The following is a 21026-nucleotide window of genomic DNA, read 5'->3' as shown; positions in this document are numbered from 1 at the left end:
TTGGACAGGTTGTGTACATTGCCCAAAGTCATCCACCCAGCCTTCTTTGGGAGTAAATCCGACAGGAAGGTGACCGGCGAGACCAGGTGGTGAATCTGAGGTGAGCCACCCAATTCCGGCCTGGGGCGTGGCCTTGAGTTGCCCCGGGGTCTTGCATTGTGCGTATTTTGGGTGCCTCGCCCTTGTCGGCGGTTTACATCACCCTCTTACTCAGAGATGACCCGCTCTCGTTTCTTCCACCTGGCGATCGCAGGTCCCCCAGGCTCTTTAAAGGGGAGAAGGGAGTCTCCGGACCTGGACGCACCCCGGGGTGTGAGTGATGGATATACCTGGAGGGCAGGGCACGTAGCCGTACTTCAGCCACCTGGGCTAGTCCCCGAAGGGCCTCGGGGAACCGGAGAAACTGGAGGCGGCCTGCGAGGGGCCGGTTGAGAGTTCGCTCGAGGGGCGCAGGCGGCGTGCGTCCGCCCGGGTTCTCCCTGCCCTCCCGCCGCGCCGCAGCCCTTCGGCCACCCTCAGCCCTCCCAACTCTGCCGAGCGCTTCCCTCTCCCGGAGCGAGACCCAGCAGGCCCGGGGCTGGGCGTGCCCTCACCTGCCCCGCCGCGCGCCGTCCTCGGCCGGGCCTCCGGAGGCCGCGCAGGGCGGAGACCGTGCACCCCGCGTCCTGTTGGGGGCGGGCGCCGCGCCTCGCCGGGAGGTCCGGGGCGGCTTCCCCGCAGCGGCCGCGCGCAGCCCAGCGGGCCCAGCCTAGCCGAGCGGCCGCCGCGAGCGCGGACCCCGGCACCCCGCTTCGTCCGCTTCGCCCGCTTCGCGCGCCCGCCCGGCCTGGGGCGCCTCCGGCGAGACTCGGGGGCGCAGGCGTCCACGTGCGCGTCCGTGAGGCTGCACGCCACCCGCGCGGGGAAAGCAGGTGGGTGCCGGGGGCTAAGGCTAGGGGCGGGGGGCGGGGAGGCTGTGACGGGCACCGCCCAGGCTGGAGACCCTTGCCCCTTCCTTTCTTCAGCGCTTGCACGTAAATAGCTGCTGAATTAAAAATAACGTCCCCGGCGTGTGGCCACTTTCTCCGGCCTTGCCTATCTGGCCTTGCAAAATAAACTCTCCTTGTAGCCGCGGGGGCTGCCCTATGGGTCAGGGGCACCCACCTCACTCCCCCTGGCCCCAGGACCCTGCAGGACTGGCAACCGACAGGCGGAGTGGCCTTTGGACAGGCACACTCTCCGATCTTCCAGGGGAAGCATCAGGGGCTATTTCCCTCATCTTTCTGGCTGGCTGGCTGGCTGGCTGCCTGTCTGTCCTTTGTTGCATTTTCTGTAGTCAAGGAGGAAGGAGGAGGTGGACAGCTGGTCTTCCCCCAGGGAAGGCAGGTCAGCCTGCGCGCTTTGCCTTCTGTTCTCGTCTCCTTCGATGTGCTTTCCCGGTTGGTGTTTGCTGCTCCCCTTAACAAGTAGCAGCTTGCTGCGAATGAGAAGTTCACTCAAAAATGAAGGTGCAGAAAGATAGAGGAGAGGAATGCGGGGAAACCGGATTGTCCAATTTTAGCCTGAATTTCGCTGTAAGGGAGTCACCATATGTTGCCTACATGCGAAGTGGGTTTTCTTTGTTTTTTTGGTTTTTGAGAAGTGTTTTGATTGCCCAAGTTAGGAAAAGACCAATGTGTGATACTCATGAAACAAGCAGTAAGGAGTCACTTTAAAGTACAAACTTTTTTTTAGTGTTCAGTTAGCCACTGTATAGTTCATCATTAGTTTTTGATGTAGTGTTCAATGATTCTTTAGTTACCTGTAACACCCAGTGCACATCACAAGACGTGCCCTCCTTAATACCCATCACCCTGTTACCCCTCCCTCCAACCTCCTCCCTTCTGAGACCCTCAGTTCGTTTCCGGGGTCTCTCATGGTTCGTCTCCCTCTCTGATTTCTCCCCCTTCAGATTTTCCTCCCTTCCCTTGTAGTCCTCCATGCTATTGCTTATGTTCCACATATGAGTAAAGTACAAACTTTTAACTCGACTATACCTCGAACCATAGCAGTTTAGAAATTGTGAGGGTCTTAAAGTCAAATAGTTCAATGCCATGTTATGGTGTTATCTTTATTGCTTCCTCACTGGGAAAGATGTTAGTTGAAATGCTTAGTGAAGCCTCCTGAGAGTTTAGCTAATGTGGTTTTAAGAGTTTTATTTCATGTTGGTGTTGCAACTTTATGAAGGACGTGTCCCAGTGTAGTGGTTAAGAGTTTGGGGCTAGAAAGACCTGGATTTCTGTCTGGGCTCCACCATCTAACTTGCTGTGTGGCTTCCAATGAGTTGCATAACCTCTCTGAGCCTGAGTTTCCTCATTTCTAATGGGACTGCTGAGCAGATGAAGGAGATAACACAAAATAGTGGTTCACACAGATTATATATCCGGGTAAGTACATAACAAATGATATTTGAGCCTGATGATGACAGTGAAGCAAGTGGTTAGGCCAAATATAGTCATTACATGGCCTTCACTGCCCAAGCAGGAGGTCTCCACGTGTGGCTCTGTGCATGGGGAGGTACAAGCATTATATCCCTTCTGGTCATACAAACACAAGGAGCTACTTCTGAACTCCTGAATTTGATTTAAACAAATAAAATCTGCCCTGAGCCCATTCAGATTTAGTGTATCTTTGTGTATTTTGAGATTCTCTTATGCTTTCAAATGTGAATAGTTTCAAATGCACACAACACTGGTATGCCACTCGTGGGGTAATTATTATTATTTTTTTAAAGATTTTATTTATTTATTTGACAGAGAGAGACACAGTGAGAGAGGGAACACAAACAGGGGAAGTGGGAGAGAGAGAAGCAGGCTTCCTGCTGAGCAGGGAGCCCAATGCGGGGCTGGATCCCAGGACGCTGGGACCATGACCTGAGCCGAAGACAGACGCTTAACGCTTAACGCTTAACAACTGAGCCACCCAGGTGCCCCTGGGGTAATTATTATTAAAAATAATGTCCCTCAGGTGTCACCACAGTCCCTGGCTTCATATTGATTTGGGTAGATTGAAGGGTGGAATGGAGTCCTGAAGCTAATTTTTCACGTGGCTGTTTGGACTCAAAAGTGTGAGCCACAGACCTGTTAACCTGAAGCTTGTTATAAATGCAGGGTCTCCACCTGCACCCCACACCTGCTGAACAGAATCTGAGGTGAATAAGATCCCCAGGGGATTCATGCACGTGCCCTTGGAAAAGCCCCTCAGGAGTTTGAGTGCGCTGATGTTTCTCAAAAATAGGCCTTATGAAAACATGGACATCTCATAAGCTGTCTTTACATAGTGAAGTGAAAAAGATGTATTAATGTTTAAATGACTGATTTTTCTTTTCAGTATTAAAATAGTCAGGAATGGTAAGATCATTTGTTTTCTTTTTAGAAGTAAGACAGAGCCCTTATTTTAATTCTGCCAATTTCAGGTTCTAGTGTTCCTATTACCCCTGAAACATTCCAGTTTTGATACTGCGTAGCTTGTTTTATTCTTGTTCCTCCAATAAGAGGAAAACTCTGATTTTGAAGTTCTCACCCCATCGGTATTTTGAAGAGTGGGCTTGGTATGTCTGTCACTCCTGTTTTAAATCTTTTGCCAGAGGTATGTCCAAAAACTTAATTGATGCACTTAACTTATCAACTTTGATATGATATAAAATGGTAGCTCAAATAAGTCAAATACATGACAATAATTATTAATGACCTATATCTTCATAGGCATTTAAGGTACAACTACATAGTGTATGACTGAAATAGAAACTATTTTGCTGTACTTCCATTTTTTGAATTGTCATACCAGAAGATGTCATCAATATGTATGGGAGAATATAATAATATAGATAGATAGAGGAAGATTTTTACGGCATCCTTTTCTAAAATAAACTTTAGCTAAAGGCATAATTTGCATATAACAAAGGCATCAAACTGTACATTTAAAATCCGTGCATTTTTGTGGTGAGCACAGCATAACATAGAGTTGTTGAATCATTATATTGTTCACCTGAAACTAATATACTCAAAAAAGAATCTGTGCAGAAGTGCCTGGGTGGCTCATTTGGTTGAGCATCTGACTCTTGATCTCAGCTCAAGTCTTGACCTCAGGGTCGTGAGTTCAAGCCCCATGTTTGGCTCCATGCTGGGCATGGAACCTACTTAAAAAAAAAAAATCTATGCATTTTGTTATATGCAAATTACACTTCAATGAAGTTGATTTTTTTTTTAAAGATATCAAGGATTCCCATGATTTGTTGCCTATTGCCACAATAGTTCAGAGAAAGTCAAGAGAAGTCAATAGAGACAGAAAGTGAAGATTGATGCATTGGGCAGGCACGGAAAATAAATAGGCAAGTGCCTATGGAAAGATAAAGTTACATACATTTGGAAGGCTTGAGACCATTTTTATAGGACTTTTTATCTTTAAAGATAAGATGTTGAATTTAATATGGAGCACTGGGAACCCTGCAGAGTTCCTGAAGAGGCTAAAATGAGAAAAAGTTTTGCCCTGCAGGGTCTCCTGGCAAGCTCCAGCTACCTTCTCATATTCTGATCTGTGTCTGCCTTTTTATGCGGCAGACACCTGCGTTTGCCATGATGCTCTCCTCCAGCGACTTTGCATCTGCTTCTTGGGAGCTCGTCGTCAGAGTTGACCATCCAAATGAGGAGGAGCAGAAAGATGTCACACTGAGAGTGTCCGGAGACCTGCATGTTGGGGGGTTGATGCTCAAGTTAGTAGAACAGATCAGTAAGTTACTGTTTTTTTATGGTTTCCCTACATTTGAAACCCTCTCTATTGCACTAACAGTAAATGGCTGATCGAGGTTGTCTGATCATCTAAGTTTTTCTGCTTTTTTATCTTGTAATGGCTCAGAGAACAAGCCCCCTCCCACAGGAAGAAGAGAAATAGAGAATCTTACAAAAGCCATAAACTGAACCCCCCAACTACTCTTGTAAAAACTGGAGTCTCTGGTGGCAAACTAAAACTCCTCAGTAGGTATGAAACCATGTTTCCACAGGCTCATCCCACTGGTGGCATCTGAAGTGACTTTATGTGACATGGCATTAGATTACTGTGTCAATTCTCTTTGTTAATATGTTTGATTGCTCAGCGATGAAGTCCGCTCAGTGCTAATGTATCTTCTAACACATATCCACCACTTGCTACTCTTCCTGTTTAAACAAAGAAAGAGAAGTCTTAAGGGTCAGTCTTCACATCAGGAATCAACATGATCGACCTAAAACTTAATAGTGTTCTGTTTTCTCTTATTTGTTTTTACCTTCTACCCAAAGTTGTCCAGATGTTGGCTTTTCACTTACACTAATGAGATAGAGATTTTTTTAAGTAAGTCTTCATTAAAGTATAATATGTACACAGAGAAGTGCACTTATCATTAAGTGTACTGCTCAGTGAATTTTCACAGTCATATAACTTCCACTCAGATCAAGAAATAGAATATTACGGACTTCCCCCACCCAAGTAGCACATCTGACCCCCTCTCCCAGTCACTGCCCCATGAAGGGAAACCACTATTCTGACTTCTAACACCATAGGAATAATTTTACTTGTTTTTAAACTGCATATAGGTGTACTCATGTGAGGACATACTCTTATGCATCTGCTGTAAGATTTACCCATATTGTTTGTTTTGTTTTGTTTTTTAAGATTTTTTTTTTATTTGAGAGAGAGAGTGAGAGAGAGAGCATGAGGGGAGAGAGGATCAGAAGGAGAAGCAGACTCTCCGCTGAGCAGGGAGCCCGATGTGGGACTCGATCCCAGGACCCTGGGATCATGACCTGAGCCGAAGGCAGTCGCCTAACCAACTGAGCCACCCAGGCGCCCGAGATTTACCCATATTGTTGCATACAGTTTTGGTTCATTTACTCTCATTGCTGTGTGATATTCCATCGTATGATTATGCCACAGTTTACCCATTTACCTAGTGATGGGCATTTGGGTTGTTTCCATTTGCAGGCCCTTACAGATAGGGCTGCTATAATACATGTCTTTGGTGAGTAGATTTCTGTTGGGGTACAGCTCAGAGAGGAAATGCTGCATAATAGGACTTTCTAAAATAGTTACAGCATTTATATTTCTACTAACAGCATTGAAAGAAAGGTTTTCTAACATAAAGTGAGAGAACAAGAGAGAAACATTTTTTTAAAAAAACAAACAAAAGATTGAATATTGGTTCCAGCATTGACAAAGGAAAAAGATTCAACTTTGCTCTCAGCATTGAAGGAGGGGAAAGAGTTCACGTTGACACTGACATTGAGAGAAAATATTCAGCTGATCTCAGGTAGACATTTTGGAAACTGGGAATCTGGTGGTGCTGATAAGAGAGCTGGTCATTATGCAGGGGGGGAATGTCGACTTTATGGTCCTTCTGTGCAGACTTTGGGAGTTATTGATATTCCTTTGTGATGCAACAGTGTAAGGATTCATTTCTTATAGGGAAATAATCTTGATTAAAGTCAAATGCTCCTGGCTTTCCCAGAAAGGACCATGCCCCTAAGGGATTTTAGGGAAAAGAACTCCAGCTATTTTATCAAGAACAAAATGTGTATGTTTCTGTTCCTTTCACCGTGTTAAAATATAATCATGATAAGGTTCAGTCTCTGTTTTCTACCTGCCCCACCTTAGAGACTTTGAAGAGAGTCCCAGGCTTGTGGAGCCTCGGGTTGTAAAAGGAGATGGGGAGCTGAAGACCATGGGTATGTTTCAGCTCTCGCACACAATGGAATGGACTCCAGAGTTCTCTCTCATTTCACTTCATCGTATTTTCCATTTTTGCAGACATATCCCAAGACTGGTCAGACTTTGCCCTCTGGTGGGAACAGAAACATTGCTGGCTTCTGAAAACGCACTGGACTCTGGACAAATGCGGGGTCCAGGCAGATGCAAAGCTTCTCTTCACCCCACAGCACAAAATGCTTCGCCTCCGCCTGCCAAATGTGAAGACAGTGAGGTTGCGAGTCAGCTTCTCAGCTGTGGTTTTTAAAGCTGTCAGTGATATCTGCAAAATCCTGAGTGAGTACCCTGGAGGGGCCCCACGCCCTTTGGACTGTTGGGCAAGGAGGACAGGAAAATTATGTGTGCTTTCCGCCTACACTTCCCTTACTAGGAACCATACTTTTCAAGCTTTTTCTGGGGACTTTAGCCATGTAAGTAGAGTTAAACCAAATGAAACATTATTGGAATAAATCAGGTTCATTTCCACAAAGCTTAACACTATTTCAAAAGAGATCTGTAAACAGAAGAAACAAACCCATTAAGATTTCCCCCCCAAAAAAAATTCATTCCTCTAAGCCATAGTAATATCATCATTATATTTAAGGCAAACAAGAAAGTTCCATTCCATCATCATCACCATAGAGCTGATATATCTTTATTGTTTTTGAGATAATGGTGTTTTTTAGTGTCTTAATTGCTTTATTAACACTTCACTGCAGTAAATATTCTAGCCACAAAAATTATTTGTGGAATTTATTTTAAGCAGGAAGGTACACTTAATTATGGATTGAAAACTAATTCTTATGGTTTTAACAGTCATTAGGAACAACACTGCCAAACCATGTATTTGGGGAACTTCTATAATGGAAGTGAACCCTGTGTCATGAAGATTTTCTTGTTTTATACTTTTTGAAAGTGTGTAGGTACATTCTTTGGTTCCAAGGCTAAGATTTAGCATTTACAATATCTGAGTGCGTAATCTCTCTTCCCCATTAAACTATAAACCGTTCATTCATTCCTTCAACAAATATATACTGATTAGGCAGGCATTGTGGCGAGTGCTAGGGATCGGTTAGCAATAAAAATAGTCCAAACCCCCTTCCCTCCTTGAGCTGACATTCTAGGATACAGAGACAGAAAAGAAAGAATGAATGTAAAAGTAATTTAAAAATAAGATATTAAAAGGAGATATGTGGTAGAGAGAAAAAGAAAAACTCTAACAGTATATGCAGGATTGGGAGTTCCAATGTTGGTCAGTGGGGACTACTATGGTATTAAATAGGGTGAAGACAGAAACCATTACTTGAGCATGCCCAGGTTCCTAACACCTAGCACAACACCTCGCACACGTTCGTTGCTCATCAACTGTTAAGTGAACAAGTGAATGGAACCTTCCATTACAGAGCTCACCAGCAGTGCCCCTGGTGCATGATGGGCAAATGGCAAGTAGCAGGGCATGTTGTTTCCAGCAATATTCCAATGACGATTGGAAAACAAAGGAAATGATGAAATAAAACCCAGGCCACAGTAGACTGGAAACACACATTGTGGCCGGGACCAAAAACTTGAGGCTGCAAAATATATAGAAGCAGTCAGATGTTCTTCTCTTTTCCAGATTATATCTTCATAGTAGTTCTAAAGGGCTCAACCTGGCATTTCTAATCATTGTATTTTATATCTGTTCAACTGAAGCTAAATCAAATTTAGCAATATGATGGGTTTTCTCACAAAGAAAAGACACAAATCTTGGGCTTGGAGATGCAGGTTTGGTTTGGTTGTTTTGTTTCTAATGCTCCTACTGGAAATTCTGATTCATCTCCTGGTCTCATGTATAAATTATGCATTTGGAATGGGCACAGGTGTGTGCTGCCACCTGACAATCAAGCATCCTTGGTTACAGGGGAAGAGGATGGAGCTGAACTGCTAGCCTCAGCCTCGGCACTAAGCAGCGTTTGAACTGAAAAATGGCCAGACCTCTGGCATCAGTGCATTTGCCTCCAGGAAAACTGCTTTCAGACTCTAAACATCCACATTCCTTAGCTTTTACTTGGAATCACATAGCAGCTCAGTGTGGTTAATGGTTATCAGGAGTTCTGATTAGCAGTGGTGGTTATAAATATATTTAACTAATAGAGAAAACTGGGAATCATCTTGGTTTCGTTGCTCCAGAAGCAGACCCTGAGATAAGAATTCAAGGACAGGGCGCCTGGGTGGTTCAGTTGGTTGGGCGACTGCCTTCGGCTCAGGTCATGATCCTGGAGTCCCGGGATCGAGTCCCGCATCGGGCTCCCTGCTCGGCGGGGAGTCTGCTTCTCCCTCTGACCCTCCCCCCCTCATGTGCTCTCTCTCTCATTCTCTCCCTCTCAAATTAAAAAAAAAAAAAGAATTCAAGGACAAACAGTTATGGGGGGTGGGGTGATTCCAGAAAACACTGGTTGGGGGGTGAGGAAGTAAGACTGGAAAGAGAAGGCCACCCATAAGAGAGTGTCACCAATCCAGTCGCATTTGGGGGCTTCTGGGAGATGATGTCAACATGCCTCAGGACTAGCCCACCCAAGGGGCGAGGGAGCGGGAGTGTTAATATGCCACTCTCGTCAGTCATTGAGGGCTGCTTTTGGGGAGTGTTAATTCTCTGAACTTGTGTGGCCTTTTGCATCAGCATTTGGGCAGTGCAGACTGTGGCATCCAGAGCAAGCCCTCAGGCAGAGAGATACTTGTCCTAGCTGCCACCGGAAGTCGCCTCAGAGTGCACGGAAGTGGTGAGGGCCACCAAGAGATGTGCGGGGCACCAATGCTGTCTGCCGTAGGGATGAAATTAGCGACTGGGCCCAGTGTAAGAGAAAGGCTTTCAGGATCTATGTTCTATAAAGAAAAAGGTGGGATTCTTGGTTGTTATTTTAGGGAAAAAAACTGAAAAAAGAGGAAAAAGAGGGAGGGAAAAATGGGTAGTAAATAGATAACGCAAGAACAGCTAAATGTTGGTAGTGGTTGAAGCTGGCTGATAAAAATATGAGGGTGCCATTATACTATTCCCTTTGCTTTGGATATCTTTGAAATATTTTCATAATAAATTAAAAAACAACTAGTAATTTTATTAGACTAAATCTCCCTCCACTCTTTGACACCCCCCCCCACACACACACACACATGCACCCATTTTAGGAGTCTCTGGTCCCCTTCTATTTCTTCCAAAGGGATATAATTTAGTTCCATCTACTTCTCAGGAATTTCCTGAGAAATGATTTCAGATGCCCAGCATGACTCTGGGTCTTAGAAGGAATTTTCTTTTTACTTTTTTTTTTTTAAGTTTTATTTCTTTTTAGTAATCTCTGTGGCCAACGCGGGGCTCGACTCACAACCCTGAGGTCAAGAGTCGCTTGCCCCTCCAACTGAGACAGCCAGATGCCCCCTCTCTTTACTTTTTGATAGTTTTTCATTCTTCTTTATATTTGTTTGTTAGATATCAGACGATCAGAAGAACTTTCCTTGTTAAAGCCTTCTGGTGACTATTTTAAAAAGAAGAAAAAAAAAGACAAAAGTAACAAGGAGCCCATCATTGAAGATATTTTAAACCTGGAGGGTTCTCCAACGACTTCAGGTCCACCAGGTATGATTCCTGACAGCTGTTTTATTGTTGTGTTTCATTCTTGAATCCAAGGATTTCTTAAATCCCAAGAACTCTCCTTCCCTCTGCTCCTCTTTCCCTCGTCTTCTCTTCCCTCACCTCCCTTGCCCCAAACAAAGAAGGACTAAAATTGCAGGATTCCTGTGAGGAAGAAAGGATATGCAATTACTTTTAGAACTCACAGAATTTTTTTTAATAAGGTTTGTTTTATAGCTCATTATTTTTTTTAAGTGGGCTCCATGCCCAGCACGGGGCTTGAACTCACGACCCTGAGATCAAGAGTCACGTGCTCTACCAACTGTATAGCTCATTGTTTTAACTGTGTATATTATGTTGCTGATGAACGCAAAGCTTTAGGGGAATTGGCTGTGAATTTGGGAGGAAAAGAGATTAGTTGGATCACTCAAACCATACTTTTCTCTTCCTGAGTCTGTCTTCATGTGACTCTTTCCTGAATTCAATTTAAATTTTGCATCGGGCATGTAACAAGTGGGCAGGTAAAAATTCTGGAAAGACACTATCCTTGTCTTTTTACATAAAAGCAAATCAATCTCTAGCTTGCTTGCGACAAAGGTCTTCTTGCATAGTATATTCCAGTGCAAAGAATAAAAAGCATTTTTTGCATTTTCCTTACACAGACCATGTGATTTATTAATCATCAACTAGCTGGATTCTTAAAATTGGCAAGTACTATTATTTGTTTAAAGGATTTGCCCAAAAATATAGTCTGTATATGCACTCTTGTGAGATCTTCTGTTCTCTGATGGTGCCAAAACTCACTGCTGAAATAGAATTTTGAATTATTGACAAGGAGATAGTCCCCAGCATTTGCCTGTGTTGGTTTTAGAAGCTTTTACGGCCTGTGAGTTCTCTGCCTTTTCAGGCGCTAAGAACTCCTCTCCCATCAGCCATAACTTACTTAAATGTTACAGACATTTAAATTCAAAATCCATTTTAGTATAAGCAATGTTAGTACCTATTTTTCCAAAGATGCCTCCCTTGATCTTAATATTCTTAAGATCTTAATGATCTTAATATTCATTAAGATATGAATCTCATATCATAGTGCATGCTTCCCTTTGCCTTACAGTCAGCCCTGGCTTGTACAGTAAAACCATGACTCCCACATATGACCCCATCAATGGAACGCCGGCGTCCTCCACCATGACTTGGTTCAGCGACAGCCCTTTGACAGAACAAAACTGCAGCATCCTCGCATTCAGCCAACCCCCCCAGTCACCAGAAGCGCTGGCTGATATGTACCAGCCTCGGTCTCTGGTTGACAAAGCCAAGCTTAACGCAGGGTAAGGACATGGCTCCGGTTTGCTTCTCTCTCACATGTTCCTCTATTATGAGGCTCACTCACCCCCACTGGACTGTCCAGAGATTGTATCTCAGTCATCTTTATTTCCCCCCAAAGCCTGGAATAATAGACATTCAGGCCATCTTCACTCCATGGGACTGGATGGCATTCATCCCCGCCTCATTCTGTTGCTCACTTTTATTCTCCACCCCTCACCACCACCCAGTATTTATTTTTCAGCTCTAGAACTGCACCATCCAATACAGGAGTCACTAGCCACGGGTGGATATTTACATTTAAATTTGAATTTAATTAAAATTAAAGTGTGGCCCTAGCCACATTTAAATCTGCAGTAGCCACATGGGACTAGTGGGTACCCTATTGGACAGGGCAATATAGACTATTTCCACTGTTACAGAAAGTTTTAGCCAATACGATAGACCCAGCATTGAGTCAGACCAGCTTGTGTAGAAGAGAGGCAGTGCGGGAAGTCAGCAAGTACAGATTTTCATTCTGGCTCCACGACAGGGCACGTGACCTTGAACACGGCACTTAATGTCGCTAAGACTCCATTTTCTCACCCATAAAACTGAGAAAATATGAACCGCCTTGGCCCTTCACTGGGTTATTTTAAGTATCGGTGTAAACAAAATATACATACAAAAAGCACTTGGAAAGTTATAAAAGCTATAAAATTAAATGCAGATATAAGGTATTACCAAGTCCTCTCCCTTACAGGTTTTTGGTTATATTACTTACTCAGACTTTGTTCAAGGAAATACACACACACACACATACACATGTATGTGTACATCTACATCTATATGTATATAAGTGTGAATACATGTATATAAGTGTAAATATGTATATAAACATATTAGGTAATACTCTAATATATGTGTGTAAAATTGATTGACTTTTAAAACTCATCCTGTTGTTTTCTAGTTGGCTGGACTCCTCACGTTCCCTTATGGAGCAAGGCATCCAGGACGATGAGCAGCTACTGTTACGATTTAAATACTACACGTTCTTTGACTTGAATCCCAAAGTAAGATACTTTTTATCTTCTTTTTTTTTTAAGATTTTATTTATTTGAGAAAGAATGAGCAGGGAGCAGGGGTAGCGGCAGGCAGAGGGAGAGAGAGAGAAGCAGGCTCCCCACTGAGCAGGGAGCCAGATACGGGACTCGATCCCAGGACCCCAGGATCATGCCCTGAGCCGAAGGCAGACGCTTAACCGACTGAGCCACCAGGTGCCTCTTCTCTCTCTCCTTTTTTCAATGTGAAGGCCTGGAAGTGGAAAACTGAGTCATTTAGTTCTCAGAATTAGGGTTAATTTGTATAATCTTCTGTTTAGCTCTGCAGGGTTAGACCAATGAATATATACTGTCTTTGGATTTTCGTCTTTAAGTTTCTAATGAGCATGGTCAGCTGCCCCTGAGTTAGCAGGAGTCTCTTGGGGACTTCCTGCCCAGCATGGTGTGCACTGCCCCTCTCCATCCACACGATCAAGGAACAAGAGGAGAGTGGCTCACAGAGCTGAAATCTCCTTCTAGGAAGGAAGGATCATCAGAGCCAAGGTTAAGAGCAGGCTCTCATGAATAAGACAGGACTCCCCACTGCAGGGCTGAATAAGTCTTTGGTAATGAGAGAGAGGGATCATCTGTAAAAATAAAGACCCCAGCTGGTCAGCAACTCCCATTAAGTGCCCATCTGCCACCTGAAGTTTACTAGGACAACTGAGTAGTGAAATAAATCCTCTGAATTTCTGCCCCTTCCTTGGCCCTGCCTGGCCTGTTTGTGGAGTTGTGAGTCAGCACTTAACCTGCCAAATGTCAAGAATATAAACTGAGTCACGGGCCCTCCAAGTGCCCCCTTTCTCACCCACAACAGTGATTCTGCCTCTCGTGGCACTCTCTTCTCCTTGATCCCGATGTTAAGTCTGGTCTTCAAAGGTGCATCTCTGGTCCCACTGGCATCTTCTTCAAAATGAGCCTTGTTCCTGGTCAGTCTTTGCTTTAGATCCTGGTTTAATGCCCCTGGACCTAGCTTGTTTCTGGAGTGCCTAACTTCCACCGAATTATGGCAAACGAGCAAATTTTGGCTCTTTGATAAAACCTTCAGGAGAAACTACTCTACAGCTTCTCCCAAAAGGGAGGGGTTTTTTTGTTTTGATTTTTTTTTTCAAGGGTGCTATGAATGATCATATTTGCTTAATTGGTAAGGAGTTCTCTCCACATGGCTCATGAACGAAACCTATTTGAATCTAACAGCCAAATAGAAGCTGTCAACCCAAAGGTGACCAGAAGACTCAGGCTTTGGGGATATGACTTTGGGGCACAGGAGAAATGATCCCCAACCACTTTAGAGTTCCCTTCTCCCCCCTTCAAAAGTATGGATGCTATAAATATAACCAGGTTTAGTTCCAAGTTTCTACTAGGTAGATAGAGGGATACAGAAACTTAAGATGCGCTTTATGTTTTCATAGAATCTACAATCAAATCAAGAGCAAAGATAGCACCCATGAAACCTTGTAAAACAGACAAGGCACCTCCAGATGGGAACCAGACTGTATAGTAGAATCGAGGAGTGTCTCCTCTCCAGCTTTCAGCAGAGAGATGCAGGCAGGCAGTGACACCAGGGTTACAAGTACTGATTAAAATCTCAAATTTACAAAAATACTAGAATATACAAAATTTCAAAAAATAATATACCCTAAAAATGCAAAATCCAGAATCCAAAAAAAGATAGGTGCATTTTCATAAATTAAAATTTTATGCATGCCAAAAAACCATATACAAAGAAAAAAGGTCTTTGCAACACATACTACAAACAAAAGGCTAATTTCCCTAATAAAGAGCTTCCGGAAATCAATAAAAAAAAAAAAAAAAGACCAACAACCCAGTAGCCTAATGAGCAAAGGATACGAACACATAGTTCACAGAAAAGGAACTAGAATGGCTTTTAGCCTTGTATTGGCAAAGATCAAGAAGTTTCATACACTATCTTAGCAAGAGTGTGGGGAAAATGGCTCTCTCGTACCCTGCTTATAGATCAAAGTACAAATTAATCTGATCCTTATGGAAGGCAATTTGGCAATATCTATCAGAATTACAATTCTACATAGCTTTGATGCAGCAAATCCACTCCACTGTATTTACACCACAGTTATACTCAAATATGTGCATTAATATGTCTGTACACAAGAACAGTTATTGCTACATTATTTGAGGAAGAAAATTGGAAACTACCTAAACATCTATCAGTAGGGAAGTGGTTAAGTACATTATGATACACCTATATAGTGCTGTTGCTAAGAAGAATGAATCAGCTTTCTTTTGATGTAGAACATATTCAAGGTATATTATCGAATGAAAAAGAACAAGGTACAAAACAGTCCGGAACAAGGAAGAGAAGGAGACTAACTTTTTATTGTACCTTCTTTTGTCCCTTGAGAATTCATTCAGAATGAATTCCTTCATTATCTCTTATTTTGCCCTATTTGAATGTGTGAATAAAAATAACTTATAACTCCAATAATCAAAGTATTTTTTTAAATGTTCAGTAGAGAAAAGGAACAACAATTTTAATAAGAGTCCTGGAGATACTGAAACCTGCCTCCCAGCTAATTGGGAATCCTCAGTGATTAGATCTCCCTGGTGAGAGAGTGAAACTCTGGGAAGCAGGTCTTGTTATTTGTTTATATTGGTGGTTGTGGGAAGGAGAGAGGGGTTAACCTAATTGCCTGGATGAAGAGAAACAGGGATTCAGGCCATGGAGGTGGCAGAAACCGTGTGCTTCCCACTCTGGGATTTCTTTTTTTTTTTTTTCTAATTTTTTTTTTAAGATTTCATTTATTTATTTGACAGAGACACAGAGAGAGAGGGAACACAAGCAGGGGGAGTAGGAGAGGGAGAAGCAGGCTCCCCGCTGAGCAGGGAGCCCCATGCGGGGCTCCATCCCAGGACCCTGGGATCATGACCTCAGCCAAAGGCAGACGCCTAATGCCAGTCTGGGATTTCTATTTTCAGTAAACTGGAAGACAAAGGAAATCGAGAGCCAAGGAAGGGCGAGAGTAGCCAATCCCCACCAAGGGGAAAAATTTGTCTCTAAGTCAAGGAAACCACTGACAGAGTTCTCAGAGAGAAAAAGACCTACTGGGGTGCCTGTTAATACATGACCCATGAAAACCTGGGACCTGTGATGTTCTTCTAGAGCCTCGGGGGGAACCTGAACAAGACTCCAGAGAAGAAAATCCAGAGTTCTGCTGGCTGCCACAGAGAAATCCAGTGTTCCTCAGTGGGAGCCAGGGCTTATCCTGTCCTTTATAACATCTTGTACTAGATCCTGTTCTCCTAATGTCAGTTTGCAAATATAGGCCAACTTTTGTTTAACCAGCGTTCTTTCAAGGAATTGTTTTATTTGGCTTTGGGGGGTGCTAGGGGAATTAGGTTTGTTCAGGTGTGGAAGCTTTGTAAATCTTTACTGACTGCATTTGAGAGAAAAGCCTGATCGGGTGATTTAACTTACTCTCACTAAAACTCCTGCAGCATTAGAATTGTAGACACTATGACTGACTGGTGGACAGACAGAGACAGACAGATAGGACAGTCCAATTCAAATTTTAGTGGCTGCACATACTATTTAGATTTTGTCTTTAAACTGTTCATGAAGCAGGAGTCTTTTGGGGGGGGGGGCAGGGGTTGCTTGGTTTTTGGTGTGCGTGGTGTGTGTTTTTTTAGTTGTTGTATCTTGATTGCCGTATCATTTACATGCCATAAAATTCTATTATAATGATTGTAGTGCATTCATATGGTTGTGCAACCATCACCACAATCCAGTAGTAAAACACTTGCATCACCCAAAAAAGTTTCCTCATACCCCATCTGTGGTCAGTCTGGCTCCCAGCCCCAGCCCACCACTGGTCTGCCTTCTGTGTCCAGGTTTGCCTTTTCTAGAAGTTTCCTATAGATGGACTCATACAGTATGTCATCTTGTGCGTCTGGATCTTTCACTCAGCATGTTTCTGAGGTCCCTCTGTGTTTTTACGTGTATCAATAGCATGTTCCTTCTTACTGCTGAGTGGCGTCCCCTTGTGCATGTGGCCCACGTTTCGTTTATCCATTCACCAGCCGAGGCACCCTGGAACGTTTCCAGTTCGGAATTGTTATGAACAACGCTGTTGTGAATATTCTCACGTGTGTTCTGTTTTGGTTTGTTTGGGGAGGGTCCTGGGGCTAGCTCCTGTGGTGTACCCTGCAAAGTTCACAAAGCAAAGACAGACTCTCTTAAGGTTCTTAGTCCTCCAGCTTCCTGAGGTCCACTCACATGGGTTCGCATTTGTCTTGCTTTGGCGCTGCTGAGAAGGAGCATGCCTCTACGATAGGCCCCATTTCCCGCTGACCTGATAGCAATGCTCTTTGCTGGTTTGGGCTTGCTACAGATTTTTACATCCCCTATCACCTTTTTTCTCGTGTGTATAAGGTTAATGCAAAAGGAAAAATAAACTAATGCTTATCAACCTGTGATAAATCTGTTTAGGCACTCTTTCTATTCCTGCTCCGTATTTTCCTCACCTTTTTTCCTTAAGGATACGGTAAATCGTATACTCGGGGGAAAAAATAGGAGTTACGGTTTAATCAGTACAGAGTTGCAGTTTTGCCAGATGAAGAGAGTCCTGTAGACAGGTGGTGACAATGGTTTTTCCTACAGGTAGAAATGTGATAAAAGAGAGGGAGAAATAATGGAATCTGAGATGGGTCAGTTTGGCCCCTTGAAGAAGCTCTAGAAAATAATCTTGACAAAACAAGTTCTACGTTCAGAAGTAAAATGAGCTGGGGCAGTGGAAAGATAGGCATTTCTTTCACTTACCTGAGCGAAAGTTTACTGCATTAACAAGGAATGGCCTCCGTGTTTCCAGAGTTTTCATACGGAGGAATATAAATACGTGGCCCTCCCCAACACATACACACCTACCTGTTTCTTTCTTTAGTACGATGCTGTCCGAATCAACCAGCTCTATGAACAAGCCAGGTGGGCCATTCTCTTGGAAGAAATTGATTGCACGGAAGAAGAAATGTTGATCTTTGCAGCACTGCAGGTATGGGGACTCTAGTACCTTCTCTCTGGAAGAAAACAAAGCAGATTTGTTTTCTTCAAGTTTCATTTTCTTCATACTGTTTCTTTTCTTTGAAGAAAGAACTCAAAGTGAGGGGAGTCCATTTCAATTTAAAATTTTCCTCATAACCCCCACACGCGCCCATCTTCTATAAGGCATTAGTCTTGCAATTCTTATCTCATCCCCACTACAAGCTGAACCAGTGATGAAGAAGAATCGAGTTTGACCATGACTAACCATACCTCTCAAAATAATTCAGATTAAAATGTCATTTTCCCTTCAGAGGAGGGAGACGTCTTTCCAGGAGACATTCGGAACTACAGGGGGGATTGTCTTCAAAAAGAGAAAGGGCTGATGGATACATGTGTGTTTATAACATTTCTAAAACCTCTGTTTGCATCATAGTATCACATTAGCAAACTGTCGCTGTCAGCTGAAACACAGGATTTTACAAATGAGTCTGAGGTGGACGAAGTAGAAGCTGCACTCTCTAATTTGGAAGTGACCCTAGAAGGTGGAAAAGCAGACAACGCTTTGGTATGCACTTTTCTGGTAACTCAGAACAGTGGCTGTGTTCTCATGGACTGACACGTGTAAATGAGCTCTCTTTTATGAGAAATAAGAGAACCTTGTGTCTGATTTTGAAAAAAGAAAACATACTTGTCACAAGCTTAAAGCTAGCAAGACCTGACTGGCTTTTCTCGGGTCAGTTCTGGAAGGGACAATGAGATATGTTCAATGCTGTTAATGGGAGTACGTTTATATGTATTTCTTAGGGAGAATCTGTGGGGTATGAGGCAAAGGCACCCACCACCAGTGGCTTTTCTTCACTCGCGGGGAATATGGAGACGGTCCCTCCCCTCAGGTCTAGAGAGAACCACCCAGCGTGTTGTATGGCTAGCTGTGAGCATGGACAAGATGCTTCACAGATACAGAGCCTATTACCTATTTACCTAGTCATTCACTGCAACTGGGCAAGGTTGACACAGTGAGGGCCTTTATTCTGGGACACTTTAAAAAGCCCCTGAACCCTTCTGACTTCAGGAAATAGACAAAAATCTTCCAGTGAGACATAAAGTCATACAGCTATTTTGTCATCTCCTTATCCCTGAAATGTGGCCGAATGGCGGCTTTATGACCGGCATGCCTCTCCTGTTTGATTCACCTGTTGAGTGCCACCCTTTTGTTTAACTAACTACTTCAGTCATGGGAGTAATTATTAGTTTAGTGCACATTGAATCAGAGAGGTGGATCTATTGTAATTGGATATAAATAGTAAGAGATAAAAATGAGTCACTGTATTTTTATGGATTTAATGCATGTTTCCTTATGATTAATTTCCTTAAAATGGGAAGTTGGTATCATGCAAAAGAAAATACTTCATACAAACTAAATGCCAAGATTCTGTAGAGATTCAAAGCCCTGTCTCACATTTATAGGAGACACCAGGCTCATTGAATTTGAGTGTTCTCACTTGTTGACTTCCTCCACTGAATAGATAGACTGTGATCCTTCTCAGAATAAATGGAAAATTCCCCCCTCCCTTCCTCCCTCAAAATTTTCATGTGATGCTGAACAATAGGCTTTTCATTTAGAAAGTAGACACCAGCCTACACCGCACAATGAACTTTGAACCGGGTTCCTTTTGAGAAGTTAATCAGTGAACTAGACGTAGCTAGATTTACTCCCTCCAAGGTAAAATTTGTAAAATATTTTGTTTGTACATAAAAGTAGCAGTTTCTAGCTCAAATTTTTAACTTGAATGGTAGTGCTTGGTCAATTTTTTAAATCTCTTTTTTCATTTGTGTGACACATGACACATACAGAAAAGTGGGGAAAAAGTGTACAGCTTAACAAATTTGTATTAACACCCAAGTCACCACCCAAATCAAGAACTAGAACTTTGCCAGCCACCCAGAAGCCCCTGCATGTCCGCCATCCCCCCGCCCACTCCTCACCCACTAAGGTCACGACTAGAAATGTGGCTCGTGTGACTGAGGGACTGCGTTTCTCATTAATTTAATTTTAATTAATTCACATTTTAATAACCCCATGTGGTGAGTGGCTACAGTATTGGGCAGTGCAGGTATAGAGTATCAATACCACCTAATTAACTACTTATGAAATGTTATCTGTTTTTCCTTAGGAGGACATTACTGATATCCCTAAACTTGCAGATAATCTCAAATTATTTAGGTAAGTCACCCTCAAAGGGGAAATGGATTACCCCTAACAAGGCCTCACAGGTAAAGAGTCCAGGAATTTAAATTGAACCCGTGCTAGGCAGGTTCCTGGTTCAAAGGCAAGAGCACGAGCTTTGGCATCACACAGACGATGGGCTGAATCCCAGCTCAACAACACATACTAGCTGGGGTACCTCGGGCATTGTCATGTGCCTGAGCCTCAGTTTCCTGATCTATAAAATGGGGGCATACCTCCTCTTGGGTTTATTGGGGGGATTGAATAAGATAACATATATGAAGCATTGAGCATGGTACCTGGCTCATAGTACGTGCTCAATAAATAGTGGTGTAAACACGGCCGATGTCAGCAGTTAGTGAACAAATATGCTAGACTGGTCATCTGTGAGGCTCAGGACTTGACACCATTCAAAGGTTCTTTCATGGTTGAAAAATCAGTTGTCTCTAGAACTTTGGTCCTGGGCTTATCCAGAGTAGTCACCTCAGTTTATCTACCTTTGCCTGTTAAGTGTTTCTGATAAACTCCCCAGTTACCTTACCTCAGATCAATCTGAAACTGTTAAAAAGGCAGAGGAGTTTTTTATTTCGTGGAAAGAAAGAAAACATTTGTGATGGTGCCAGGGTGCGTTAAGATGAAAAGAATAAGGCCCCTTTGAAGTTCTATCAGTTACTCATGTCACTTTATGGTTCATTGACTTTTCTTAACACACTGACACTTCAGTGGGTCAGTTGGCTTGAAAAGAAACGCAAGTTGTTTTGGGAACACGTGATGCAAAGAAAGACTTAGAAAGAGTGAACAGTGAATCAGGTATAAGTGAGAAGCATCCAAAAGTAACCATTTTTGTCACTAGGTTTCTACAGGTTGCTTTTTTTTTTTTAATGTGGTCTCAAACAATAGGATCATTAATTTAACTTTTATGGCATAAATGGTTGCAACCACATATATTGTTATAGTCAGAGCTACAGAAAAAAAGTAATAATTTGAATCCACGAATACATCTTTATGATTTTTTAATAATCATTCTGTGAAGAAAGTAAGTTGCCATAT

The 21026-nt window shown here is 43.0% G+C and overlaps 1 protein-coding gene across 2 annotated transcripts in view; it reads left to right on the top strand.

Annotated features, from left to right (window-relative positions):
• The first annotated feature begins 817 nt into the window (after positions 1-817).
• The window catches only part of FERMT1 (FERM domain containing kindlin 1), a 33585-nt gene continuing 13376 nt past the window's right edge, over positions 818-21026 (top strand). The window contains exons 1-9 of one of the 2 annotated variants that reach the window (XM_006749420.3): positions 818-911; positions 4578-4746; positions 6796-7029; positions 10193-10339; positions 11448-11661; positions 12606-12708; positions 17652-17759; positions 18183-18314; positions 19924-19973. In XM_006749420.3, coding sequence (XP_006749483.2) covers positions 4593-4746; positions 6796-7029; positions 10193-10339; positions 11448-11661; positions 12606-12708; positions 17652-17759; positions 18183-18314; positions 19924-19973 — 1142 coding nt within the window. In that variant the 5' untranslated portion in view covers positions 818-911; positions 4578-4592. Of the gene's footprint in view, positions 912-4294; positions 4747-6795; positions 7030-10192; positions 10340-11447; positions 11662-12605; positions 12709-17651; positions 17760-18182; positions 18315-19923; positions 19974-21026 lie in introns of those variants that run through there. The other variant, XM_031020592.2, reaches the window with a different exon arrangement.

This window comes from Leptonychotes weddellii, chromosome 10, assembly GCF_054177405.1.
Source record: "Leptonychotes weddellii isolate Sample4059 chromosome 10, ASM5417740v2, whole genome shotgun sequence".
In the NCBI taxonomy this organism is placed as follows: Eukaryota; Metazoa; Chordata; class Mammalia; order Carnivora; family Phocidae; genus Leptonychotes; species Leptonychotes weddellii.
The sequence above is the reverse complement of the archived record's forward strand: the minus strand, read 5'-3'. Positions and strand labels throughout refer to the sequence as shown.